This window comes from Macrosteles quadrilineatus, unplaced genomic scaffold, assembly GCF_028750875.1.
Source record: "Macrosteles quadrilineatus isolate MER2022 unplaced genomic scaffold, UCM_ALF_1.0 Scaffold_1__1_contigs__length_201487025, whole genome shotgun sequence".
Classification (NCBI taxonomy): Eukaryota; Metazoa; Arthropoda; class Insecta; order Hemiptera; family Cicadellidae; genus Macrosteles; species Macrosteles quadrilineatus.
The window spans coordinates 132,211,327-132,225,545 of NW_026542594.1; the positions used below are offsets into that span (position 1 = coordinate 132,211,327).

A 14,219-nucleotide genomic window follows, 5' to 3' on the forward strand; every position below is an offset into this window, starting at 1 on the left:
TCAGTGAAACAAAACAAAACAAAATTAATGTAAACAAAGTCATATGATAAATCAAAGAAATTAGGAAACAGTTGGTTGAAGTAACACAGCACCTCTCCCCTAGGTTTTAGAATCACATATTCATTCTTGTAACCGGTTGTTTTTTCCTTGAGCTTCTTCTTAAGGCAGGGTTTGAGGCTTCACCGTTTGGTAGAGGAGCTAGAGGTTGGTTAAAGCGACCTTCATCTTCAGTATGGTTGTTGATCACATGATCATTTAGGTGCTGTGTTACTTCAACCAACTGTTTCCTAATTTCTTTTATTTATCATATGACTTTGTTTACATTAATTCTTTATACGTAAACTCCGTAGGTTATTTAGGTTGTAACAAATCTCTAAGTGTTCCATAAGTTTTCTTTCCAATAACATGTAGCAGTGTTATTGTCTTGTTTTCCTCAGAAATATTGTTGAATACAAAAGCTATTTCTAGTCTTTCTAGGTAACTGTTCCATGTTTCTTCATTATCATCAAAGGGTTCAAAAATAAAGATCCTCGTCGCCATCTGCTATGTACTATGAAAAGAAAGTTGATTTATATTTTGCAACAGTTCATAAAATTTTGTATAATTAAATAATATATAAATAGCCTATTACCAGTCAATTAAGCCTAAAAGCCTATTTAAAATATATAAAATCTATTTCAAACACAAGCTAAAGTAAAAATAAATATATATATCTAAACCAAATCTCAAAAAGTAATTTACCCAAATTAAATTTCATATAATATTAATTGGCCTGAGTGACTAAAAGTGAACTTCAAGATCTAGAAGACCTTGAAGACCTAGAAGACATTGTTGCTAAAAAACATGTGTTAGGTAACAACTGGATTTTCTTCTTCTACCATTAACTAGCCTGATGAAAGTGTAAAAACTAGTTTGTATGATTTTTATATTAAAATATTTTCTAGTAAAAAGTGAAAAGCTAAACCAATAGTCTAGTTATTTCAAATAGTTTAAACAAGAAGAAATGTGGAAACTTGGAAGAAATTTGGTAATCTCCATCTTATTATTACAGACAATTCTATTTAAGTGTTGGACAATTTGAGAACATTAGCCTAATTCTGAGGTGGATCGAGTAGCCTCCTAGCTGTTAAAATTTATATTCTTGATTCAAGTAAAAACTTTTGTTTTAGAACAACCTTATCCAAATTCTATATAAAATTATTTAGTAAAAAAAAGAAATCATAGGCTAACTTTATTATCATAAAAAAAAGTTTCAAATTAAAATAGGCTATTAGCAAGGAAATTGGTAATAAAAGAGAGTTCCAAGCACGAACCTAAAAACCCTGAGCTTACAATTTTAATACATATTTTTATTCTGTACCAAATTATTGTAAGTTAGTTTTTTCAGTGAAACAAAACAAAACAAAATTAATGTAAACAAAGTCATATGATAAATGAAAGAAATTGGGAAACGGTTGGTTGAAGTAACACAGCACCACCCACCACTACCTCAACCTCAAACATACCGGTTGAAATTTTCACTTTCAAAGGTGCTCTTGTCCGGGATCGGCTTAATCCTTTAAGATATAAGTGGTTTACGTGTTGATACATCTTTTTCTAGATGTTTGAATATAAGTATGACTGCATACAGTACACATTTTATTCGTAATGAAAATGTTAACCGGTGTAGTAGGTCTCCAGAAAACTGGCCAGTAAGCTGCAGGGTGTCAGTAGAAACCAAAATCGATTCATACCATATCATAACTATCCCAGTAGTACTGTATGATTCAGAAACTTGATAAAGGGGTACATTCCAAAAGTAGACCAAAAGGCTCGGATCTCGGATGGGCTGGGCAGGCTTTGCATGGCGGAGAGAAGATACTTCAACTTTTAAAAGTGTATTCCAAGGAGTGAAGGAGTACTACTAGGCAGACGACCACTTGGAAGACCAAGTAACGAAAGACATCTTCAGACTGGTATCTTCCTGTCTTCCTGTCATCCAGAAATGGCAGGGGATAGTAGAGAACGGGAGGCCAGGATCATTTTAGAGGTTTCAGTGGCCAAGGTGGTAAAATAAGGTACGGTAAGTGATAGTAGGCCTATGCAGTGGAAGGTGGTATGTAGCTACTGTACTCAAAGCCAGTGTGTGTGAATCGGCCACCAAGTTGTAAACTAGCTGTTCTGAATCATATTCAGTTTTAATTGACTACTCGATTCCCGTACGTAGGACGGGCCAACAGCTCGTATGTATTAAAACATAAATCAACTTACTTTTCATAGTACATAGCAGGTGGGTTTGCCAACAATGGCCCAACACGTAGATTCGTTGGGCCATTGTCGGGGAATTGTTGTTTAACTACTTTTAATCATTGTGGAAAGTAGCTTTCAATTATAGGCCTACTTTAGGGCTATGCCTCATAGATCTATAAAGCATTTTTTTGACTTGAAACTGTCAGATACTGTATTTGTTTATGTATAATAATTTGGCCAGCATATCTGAAAATATGCAAACTAACTGCTGTTCTTTATATAAGAAGGTTTCAACTGACTACTATAAGATCCCCGTGCACACAGCTAGTCAGTACTAAAAAAGTAGGCTGTGTATATGAGTTTGACCTAATGGGATTTTGACCTAGTGAACAGTTCCTACGAGAACATAAATTTGATAAAACAATCTATTTCGCCGTTTCAATAAGTCAACAGTACCGCTAGGTCAAAAGTATATTCTGTACAAAACAATGATAGTTCTTTTGACGCATTACTTCAATAATTTTGTGTGTTGGCGTACTTAAAGTTGTGCTAAAAATTTTAAAGTTGGCACAGAGCTTCTGGTTAGTACTACTTGATGACTGTTTGGTTGGAGTTAAAAACAATTTATTGACCATATTAATACAAATTTATATGTATGGTAAAAATAGTTTTCAATCGTGATTTTTAACACGAAAAGGCATGCGAGGATTTCTTTATGTTTTTTGGTTAGAGAGGTTTTGTCGGTGGCAAAGTTCTAGTCAATAGTTCAATGCGTAAAATTTTTATATTTTTTTAAATTTGTACAATAAGTGGTTCAGTAGATAAAAATCTTTCCCCTGGATTTTGAGATATATATTACAGACAGACAGGAAGACATACAGATAGCCAGACAGACAGGTAGACAGACAGACAGCTTCTATCTGCGTCTTTTTGGAGTAATAGCTTGTATAGAGAATAGTTTTGTTTTGGACCCTATTACGAGACATTTGAATCTGCTGACTAAAATGACAAAAGGTTTAGGCCCAACATTATCTGTGATGTTAAATTTCACAACGAATAACCAATTAGGACTGCATGTAGCGTGAAAGTTAAAAATTTAGACTAACAAACACTTTAGATAAATTAAAAAAAAGACAACACCCTTTATATACAGGTTAGTGGAAAAAAAGAATGCTTTACCAACTAGGTAAAATAATCTTGTCTGATAAAAGCCTATCCAACTGCTTATTTGGTAAAAATTGTTAATTATTAATGGAATGCGATTCTTTTTCATGTTTCCCTTATTATTTTAAGTGGATAAATCTTTAATGAAATAAAACTATCCCCTTTTTTTAATCCAAAGCAATCTAATCTAATCTGTCTTTTATGCAAAATTCTAATTAAAGTTTAACCTAAAATAATATTTTAAGATAATGTTAAGTTAAAGATAATGCTACAGGCTAGATTCGATCTGGGTCTGAATAATATTAGTACAAGTACACTAACCACTGCACCGCAAGCTGTACATTGGTTGAGAGCAATACACAAAACCGAAAGGGGAAGGGTAAAAATTAGATAGAATGAGGTGTTTAATAATTATTGCTTGATTTCGAGCAACAGGTGCAATAGTATTTACTAATTCTATTAAAATTTGATGGATTTAACCAAAACGTTTATTTACTTCACTTATTTTCAGCTGTCACATTTCAAACAATATGTTTTAGCTATGTCATTGACATTATCATCATCATCGTTTGAGTTTGTGTTTGCGGCAACATATTTTACTAAATAAAACCTTTAATTTGACACCAAACTCAACCTATGCTGCTATTTAAGAATTTTGTCTGACTGACTCCTCGTGGGCCATCCCCCTTTAGAGATAAAAAAGTAGGGGTCTGCGGGTCCTCGATTTTTTAGGGTCGGGTCGGACTAGCGGATGGCCCGAGAGACCGGGTCGGGTCAGAGATTTGTTCGGGCCAAGATCGGATCGGGCCAAAAAAGAATAATAATTTATTTTCAAAGAAACACTCTTATATTATACATATTATTACAGAGGAATTAAAACGTTCAAATGAGAATTAAATATTAAGTTTGCTCACAACTTTTAAGAATAAAGACACAACAGAGCAATTGCCACACTGCCACTAGCCAGAGCCAGTCATCTACTGACAAAAGCCGTGACGCAACAGTGCAAAGAAAACGAAGTCAAAAGAAAGAATATTTATCCAGATTTACCAGTTTAATTATTTATTGTTTATTACATACCTAGTTCAAAATATATTTTAGTATTTTACACAATAAATTATAAACAAAAGAAATATATGATACATAGGTTACAGATCTGTATCTTGTTCTTTTATTTTCCTATTGTCCTTTTTGCCATTCAGTAACAACACTCTGATCGTCTGGTTCTAAATATTTTATAATTTTATGAAAGTTTTCATCAGTAAAATGATTTTTTTCTTAAGTTAGATGGAGTTTCAAAAAAGATGTTTCTAAGATCCAAATATGCAAAATCCCAATGAAAAAAAAAAAAACAGTCTTGAAAAAGTAAAAAATCGTTGTCACAAGCCATTTTGAAACTAATATGATTTTGTTTGTATTATGTTTTTATCTGCTGTCTTTAGTGAGTGTAAAAGTCGAACAACGGGTTTCAATGATTAAAGGAGAGAAAAATTCTGTGCGAGTAGCTTTTATTAATTGTATGCTTTTTCAAAACAGAGTTCTTATTATTTCAGCGATCAAATGTCTGATGTCTGTCTATGGTTTGTAATAGAAATATTTTCCGTAAATTATGAAATGTTTGTTTACAATATTGTTTTATTTTAACTGTTAAACCCAATTAACTATAACCTAGCAAGGATCGGTCCGGTCCCCCTGCACTAAAAGATATATAAGAAAAAAACTAAAGGTACATTAAATATATAGACATCTATATATTTAATTCCGTAAGCGAATCGATCCCCACAAAATAACTTCATTTTAAAGCTTAAGGTCCAAGGACGGTGGGAAAAATATCAAAAAGTGTCAAAAACCAACCCTGCTCTGCCACACAGCCCATCAAAGATCCGGTCATTTTCTAATTGAAGTACTACTACAGTAGACTCCCTCTAGTTCGGCCACCTCGGGACCGGACCACTGGCCGAACTACGAAACGGCCGGACTAACCGGATTTAGTGCATTTTACATAACCAAAATACAAATTATAGTATTGCGCAATCGTGATATGTTAAGTCAATAACCTTGGTTCAGTAAAAAAAACTGAAACGTTTAAAATCACGCTTACTCAATCAAAACAAAAATTACACAACACTGTACGTACAGAAATAAATCACGTAAAGAACAGAACAATAGAAAGTCTAGTACTGCAGGCTACCGTAGTCAGCATAGGCTACTACTAAATGTTGTTTCAGAACATAAGAATGTCGATAAAAACATTAGACAGTTCATAAAACAGCATAAAATTATAGTACTTAGTCTTAAAGATAATAAGGACAGTCGTAAAATATGATAAAGATAACAATGGATGACGAAAAACACCGCTTATTCTTTCTTCTTTGTTCTTCTATTCTTTCTTTGCCTCTTTGGTTTCTCTTCATCCACACATTCAACAAGTTGCCATAGTTACTAATCACCCAATCACAAACTGTTGTGAGATAGCAAGCAAGTGCACAGCAGAAATCAGTTTGTGTGAGCAGATGACTGTCAGTGCAAGCGTATAGCTTGACCTTGAAGCTAACGATGGCTATTTCTTTGTTTTGCTTTAATTTATTTTTGTCAAATAAACCGTGGTGTTTCAAAAACAATAATGGGGGAACCTACTGCATAAAAAAGTGGTCCGAAATATTTAATTATACACTGCATTTCAACATATTAGACCGAGGAAAAATTATTTATAAAAAATGTTCTTGGTATTTTTGAGGTTATGTAACATAGTTTTAAATAGGTAATATCTGTAATATGCAACAATTCACCCATAGAAGCACCCGTAAACTAAACTGACATGAATTGTTTACTTCTATGGCCGGAAACTAAACATTCAAGTTCAATCCTGTCGAAGGTCATTCGCCCGTGACATATGACTTGTCCCCCTGAGACCGGGCCGGACCATCCGGCCGATCCAACCGAAGCCGAACTAGAGGGAGTCTACTGTACAGTGTTTCTATAAGCTAAACATACCAGCTGATGTAAACATTGCGTATTTGTATGTTTATTGATTTTAGTGTTCTGTTTTTAGGTTATAATGGTAATGCAGTGTTTAAATGCATCGTGTTGGGGGAAGACCGCGACTAAATTCGTAAAAAGTGTGCATTTATTTTAAATTTGATACATAACTATAAAACATCAATTGCTGCTATGGTCCCCTAGTTTTTATGTAGTAGTAAATGAAGAGCTTTGTAATTTTGTTTTATACAATTATTTTGTAGTGTTTATTTGCGGACGATCCCTTTTTACCATATAGTGAACTAGCAGAGTACCCGTCCTTCGTACGGGGTTGGCGTATAAGTATAAAATTCTTATTGCAGTTATACTCATGCTTTGCGTTTGCAATGGCAGAGGACACGGTGTAGAATTTGGAATGTTTGAAAGTTTGGATCTTTTAATTTACGGTATACTATAGTATAGTATAGCACACCTACCATAGCTATAAAATGTTCTACCACTGCACCTAAACAATAGAAAAAAGTTATCATTGTATATCACAGCTTTTTTGTTGCTGCTTGGTTCATCAAATTAGCTGTTGTCGTTGTCATAGATCATAGATGCAAAAACATTAATAGTGCTGTTGGTAAACCTTATAACTTTTTAATGCTATTCAATATCATAGAACCAACTTGTAGTTGAAACAGCTGACAAAATTCTTAAATTCCTTGAATACTCATAAGGTTAACATGGGAAACTCTAGAGCCACTGGGGCAGAGCCCGAAAGGATATTTGAGATAAGAATATGTCTATATGTTAATCGGGAATGTTAGCTATCATCATACCAAATTTCAGCACAATCCGACCAGTAGTTAATGCGTGATTGAACTTCAAACAAACAAACAAATAAACAAACAAACACACAAACTTTCACATTTATAATATTAGTAAGATAAGATAAGATTTCACCAAGCAACATAAGCCTTATTGGGAATTAATTAAATATTTTCGAGGATGCATCCTCTCACTAGGAATCTCGGCATTTCCGCTCTCACGCTCGCGATGGGAACAATACGCTTAACTCTAAAGGATGTTACTTTTAGGCTATAAATAAATAAACACCCTGTCTCATAACGAAATGTTTGCTTGTATCTTTAATTTTGTCAATGAGTTCTGTACTGTACTGTATTACTATGGATATGGAAAGCATAGATTAATATTACTATAGGTATTAAAATAAGTATTTTTATTGACTCTTGCCTACGACTATAATTCTAAATTCTATACTGAAGGTATTTGACTTTACCATGTTTTGGGTTTATTAGTGACTTTTCTATCGTCAATAGTTAAGAAAATAAACGGTTTCAGCAATCTGACGCATACTTTCTCCCATTAGCTTGTCAATCATGTGTAAGCGGTAGGAGTAACTAAGTATGATATTCTATAGAGAAATCACAAAAGATGCAATAGCAATAGCATACTGTTCATTGCAGAGTTAACTGGCAAATAAGTAATATAACCCAAATGTTAATATTGAGTACTGGATTGAACATAAGGCATGATCACCTGTACTGAAGTAAGAAAAATCAGCTGTTTATGACGTGCAATGCTATCGCAGAACATGCGAGCATGGAGAACATTTCTTGTTATATCAAACCTTTTGTTGACACTTTCGGTATTCCACTATTTTCCCTGGAGTAATTGCCATTTATTTAAGCACACTCCCATCTGCCTGTCACTTTCCAGACTCCCACAATTTTGACGCAAAGAATCGCCATTCAAAATTATGAAATTAAATATATGACTGGTGGCTTGTAAGGGCAGAAGCCCCTAAAAACCCTGATAAAAATCAATTATTGTTATGACTTTTGTTTTCATTAAAATTATGCTAACTGTAATGTATTTCATATAATACCAATCTTATAATTATGTTTGATCTATGTTGATACTCTATGGATATCTAGACTAGTTCTTTCTCTACCTGTTCTATTTAGAACTAAATGTTAAATAATGTTATTAATGTTAACTATGTTGGTAAGTCTCAAGGTATATAGTGTATAGTAAAGAAAATACACTATAGCTACTGTATCTGAAGTTTCTACTCTGCTAAATAAACAAATAAATTGTATCTGAGGAGATACTGGTTTACTTAAGTATTTGCCAGCTACCAGTATGTGGAAGGTTCAGCCTTGTGACGTATTGACAGGGCCGGTTTAACCCATACGCGAACTACGCGGCCGCATATGGCGCCACGGAAAAGTGGCGCACGGAACAATTTTTTTTTACGTGAACAATGTAATTTTGTTTATTTTTGCTCAGAGTTCAAGTATACCACAATAAAGGCATTTATTCTGTTTGTACCAACAGCACTTGAAAAATGTGTATATTTGTACAGAATTAACTCAGGGACTCAATGCCATTTGCAGTTTCGATTTTGTAGTGAGCTGACGCTCGGCAGCGTACGGCGTGGCGCCTGTGGGTTTCATTTCACGACTCACTCATGCTCGAGATGAGATAGGCAAGCGCGCAGCGCCAATTGTCACAACAAGAAACTTCCCCCTCCCTTCCCTCCCTTCTGACTCTTATCCTAGAGCAGAGCACTACGTTGTATCGCACTCTTTTAGTGTATTAGCGTGTATCGGTATCGTAATGGCGTTGTTTTGATGATTCATGATGTTGATAAGTGAATGATTACGAGAGTTTTAAGTTTAATTTATAATTAGCGCATTAATTAAGAAGAAAGTATAAACTGAATAAATGAGTAAAACATCTAGCGAGCCGATACTAAGAAAACAATGGCAGAAAAAAAACGTCTAGCACTTATTATAAAAAGGGTAAGGCAAATTTGGAAGAGGAAGATAAAAACAAGCCAAATCAATGAGTAGATTTTTGTTTAAATCATCTAGTGGCGAGTCCAGTCAGCCCAAAGAAGTCACGATAGAAGACGGCAATGACGTAGGTATTTATTTATTTATTTTCCAAGGAAAGATTAAAACAAGCAGCTGATCACAAACGGTAAACATTACGTCATTGCCGTCTTCTATCGTGTCTCATGCTTGACGAGCATTAGTGTGGCCTTGATTACGGCCTGTTTTTTTTAGTGTGGCCTTGGTTTTGCTAAAGTTTATATGATGAGTAAAAGTGTAAAAATGTTAAATTTATGCGAATAATAAACAGTCTTTTATTGCAAGTATTCTTCTAACCTAAACTTATAAAAACGTTCTTCCCAAAATGATTGGGAAAAAATTCACAAATACGGTTATGTTATGTTATTGGTTTGGGGGGGGGAATGGGGGGATTCCTAAGTGGCGCTGATTCGGGTGTTCGCTTAACTCTGAAAAATTCCTAGAACCGGCCCTGCGTATTGATGATACTATAGTACAAAAAGCTAGCCTGATCCGATAAAAAACACTTAACCAGTGTTTCTGAAATTTTAAAATTTTTTAAAATTTTGCTCGTAGATTTATTGTTATAGTTTTCATGTAGTTTGCAATTTGAATTTTAAAAATTTTCATGCTGCTTTTAATTTTAAAAACTTACGCTAAAACATAATTTTCGCTATGTACAAATTCGTTCATATAGATATGAAGTGTTCTTATTAATTTAGGTGAAAAATGTAAGCTGGTAAGGGTGAGGTTCATTTGTCCGAGTTTTCAACTGTCCGAGTTTGTAAAGAAATTACAAAATATTAGAAAAATCAGTTGTCCGAGTTTTGATAAATAACTAATAATATTTAGATAAATCAACTGTCCGAGTTTAATTAATTATAAAAAAAATATCGAAATATCAAGTGTCCGAGTTTTCAACTGTCCGTCTCAGGCGCCTGGTCATACATCATACAATGCAAATGTATTATAAAGTAATTATCAATAGCATTGCAATTGGAGGAAATCGTAGGATCCGTTTTTTAAATCATTGTGCACAAACTTAACTCATATTATAGTATAGATTAGTAACCAAGAAGTGTCATTACGAAATACTTTACAACAATTAACTGCCCAACAAACAGCTAACTTCTACGAAAACTAACTTTATTTTCTATCAGTTAGTTTTTCAACTAACTAATAACTTCTATCAGTTACTTTTTAAACTAACAACTAGTTAGAATTTTTTACTAACTTTCCCAATTATGGACCTAACAACAAAATAATATTGTTTTTGACCTAATGGTACAAGAATAAATTATTTGACCTTCCGGCACTCTTGACTTTCTGCAACACATCCCTGCAAGTAGACAATTCATTTACATGAACCAAATGTACTATTAAGTTTGGATACTGTAAGTAAACAATTCGTTTACGTGAACAAGACATACCATCCACTTTAGAACCTCGAACCTGTAAATAGACATTCCATTTAAGTGAACCAGGCGTACCATTGACATTGGATACTGCAAGTAGATATTTAATATATGACAATTAGATGAAAAATAAACTTTGGTTCCTGCAAGTAGCCAATTCGTTTACGTGAACCAGTCTTACAATTGACTTTGCATACCGCAAATAGACATTCCATTTATGTGAACCAAATATAAATTGACATTGGATACTGTATTTAATCTCATTTACGAGGAACTGATGTAGCATTGACTTTATAAAAGTATTGGATTTATGCTAGCTCCGCTCAATATTTTCAAGCAGACAACTGCATTGTACACCTAGTATATGTGTCTGTTAGCAAAAATTATCCAATTTTGATTAAATTTGGAATAAACGTGTAAACCTACATTTATTCGAACGAGTTCGCGAACCAGCATGATCGGACAATGGGAACAGTGGTTTATAGGGTAAAAATTGGGTTTTCCCATCTTCACCCTGATAACATAAAACTTTGCAATTTCCTTGCAAACCATTTTGTAGAGCTAAAAAAAAACTAAAAAAAACAAATAATTTAGTATATTGAAGCATTGTTGTATGCCTTACGTTTATGAAAAAAAATCTCAAAAAAAGTGTAAATTTAAAATTACCATGTTATTCTTATGGAGAATAAATCAACTGTTGTAGCTTGCTTGTCTATAGACGTAATTTAATGACATTTTGATTTTTGTTTTACTTCATACTAAGCTATCAATATTTCAATAACCCCCCCCCCCCTATTTTCTTCCCTGTAGCTGTAAACCTAAGTACTCATTAAAATTAATCATATTTAAATAGGAAATAAAATCTGACAATTTTAAGGGAATAATTTAGTAGAATTCCAGCCAGGTAGAAAGCTGGCCTGCAGGTTTGCTGCGGCGGGGGTATTTGTGTATTTCTGTTGGTAACGCATTAGTGCCCTTGCTTCACAGGGTTTCACGGAAAATACAACAGCACCTTTTTAATAAAAATGTCAACCAGAATAAAGTGTGTAAGATAAGTGGGAAAGATAACCGACATTATTTTGTAGTTAAGGTTCTCTATGGTTCCATCGTTCCATCTACTGGTTCCTTTTATATTATATTTATTGCAAGAAATTAAATGAAACTGTAGTTCCTTTCTTTGTTATGTATATTAAAGACAGCAATTTTCTTTCAGACTTTGGCAATTTACGATCGCTTTGGTCGACTATTGTATGGTAGTGAGATACTGGCAAAGGATGTGTTGGAGTATGTGATTTTTGAGAAACATTTGTCCAACAAGTACGGGAGATGGAGAATACATGCCAAGATCATACCAGACTGGATGCCTCCCAAGGAGCCCGCAAGAGCAACTTTTCGTATTGCGGAGGATCTTTCCCCTTCCACTACCCAAGTTGCAGTTAAGGGCGAAGTACAATCTCCCTCACCCTCATCTCAAGCTGCAGCCTAATTTTTAATAGAGTTGTTTTGTAAATAAATGTACATTTTTCTAGTCTAAAATCTTTTCACTTTAATCCAAAAATGAATGATGCTATTGGATAGGAGGAAATTGCAGAAATAGGCTAGGGAGTTTAAAAATGGATGTTTATAAAATGTTCATTTTTCAAAAGGAATTGAGTTTTTGGTGGGTACCCAGACTTCTCCCAGTTGACCAAAATGGAAGAATGTTTTCACTGCCATTGTTACACCCCACAACCCATTTCTGCATTTTACCCTCACTCATTGTATTAGGACCATAACCTTAAGTCATCTGGCGATGAATGTCGGCATCGGATATGTTTCTTGTAATCAAAAGACATTTGTATCACCGACTTTGTCTCACACTTGGCAGGAGATTCGATGGTTAACATTTTTTTAAACACACAGTGAAGTGTACATGTCAGCTACAGAGCTGCAAATGGTGTCATTCTGTTGAGTTCACAAATAATGCCAGTAAGTGGCAAGGAGCCTTGTTGTGGCTTATAAGCGAACAACGGATTTATGTGCAATAATGACCCATTACTTAAAAACCGCTCTTATATATTAAAAACCAAAGAATGAAAAGCAAGAATAGTGAAACAAGATAGGTTTATTTTTGTGGAGAGTGCACCAAAAGACTGTTTAAAACCAGTTGGACAATGATTTGTTTTGAATAGTATTAATTTGTTTTTTGTTTATTCTTTAACTGGCTGTTATCCGCGGGCTTTGCCCCGTTTGACTTCATAAGTATTAATCAAACTGTTGATTGCCCTACCGGGTTGTGTGGCATTTCAAGTGGCTTTTCATGGTTAATTTGAAGAACAATATTGGACTAAATAAGCTGTCAGAGCAGAGCCCTAGGAGAGAGTTAAAATGAAATTTGACTGTCTCCATTATCACGTTCACTGCGGGCATATCCAATCGGATACGGACCGAGCGCTGTTCAGGTGCTGCCGTAACCGATCGGATACGCTCGGCAATGCCTTTCGTATATCATAGTTTTTTATCTAGCGTTGGTCAAAGGCAGAGCTATTCCACGTTAGCATGTAGTTGGTGACTTGCTTTTTGTTGTGTTGTAGGTTGGTAGTAAAATTTCCCCATAAAATCCCCGTCTGGCAAACTTAAAAATCAACTTGTTGTCCCGTCTTTCTCCCTCCAATTGGCAATACAATGGGACCGGCTACGTTCCATGCAGTGCTGCTGTCTGTGAGTGTTTAGCGAACTACGTCGACTCTTGTTATAAAACAGGACATCACCGCACGTTATTTGCTATTCGTCATACCGAAATATGAGAGCCAATCATCCGGCAATCGGGTTTGTTCGACGCTGCGGGCTGCGCCGCACTGGGGCTACGCCTGCCATTTGATGGCCCGCAGCGAACGTGTTAAGCGTGTGGTTATATTGGAAAAGTATCTATAGTATGGATAGGCTGGGTAGCTGAGTGGTTTAGTGCTCGCCTACTAATTAAATGGTCGCCGGTTCGATCCTGAAAAAAGTCAGTAGCTTTTTGATGGTTCGAAACTGGACCCAGCTGTTCGTGATCATTGGGCTTTAAATAAATGATCCTGAATAATGAAACAGCTGATCTTAGTCAGTAACAAAGCTACACAGATCATCTCACTCCATTCTACACTCATCCTTCACTCATATTTGGGTTAAAATACGCACCTAAGTGGCGTCCCCATCTTAATGATTGATAATTGATAATTGATAATTGATCTCATAACAGCATAGTTTTACTTATAACATCACGGGTGATGGACCAATGAGGTTCAAGGATTGAGAGAGAAGAAGTAAAATTGTAATGAATCGAACTTCAACTAACCAGCTGTTCAGGCCAATTTAATTGTTGAGTGGTGCAATTACTGTTTGGTACCATGTTTCCTTGCATCACTGTCAGTGGAAATGAAAGGTTATAAACAAACCATTACCTCTCTTAGAAGTTTTGAGTAGGTAGTGATTTTTAGTAATTAAAACACTCTCATATCATAGGTAAAGTAGTGTACACAATCGTTGCGTAAACCACTATAAAACGCTACTCCGATTCCCAGACATTATTTATGGGGAAAACAAA

General features: G+C 34.8%; 1 protein-coding gene across 1 annotated transcript in view; it reads left to right on the forward strand.

The window, feature by feature from the left end:
- LOC128985156 (probable 39S ribosomal protein L45, mitochondrial) overlaps nucleotides 1-12,179 on the forward strand; it is a 53,808-nt gene extending 41,629 nt beyond the window's left edge. The window contains exon 7 of the mRNA XM_054404538.1: nucleotides 11,865-12,179. Within this exon, the coding sequence (XP_054260513.1) occupies nucleotides 11,865-12,137 (273 nt within the window). The 3' untranslated portion in view covers nucleotides 12,138-12,179. The remainder of the gene's footprint in view (nucleotides 1-11,864) is intronic.
- The last annotated feature ends 2,040 nt before the right edge of the window (nucleotides 12,180-14,219 follow it).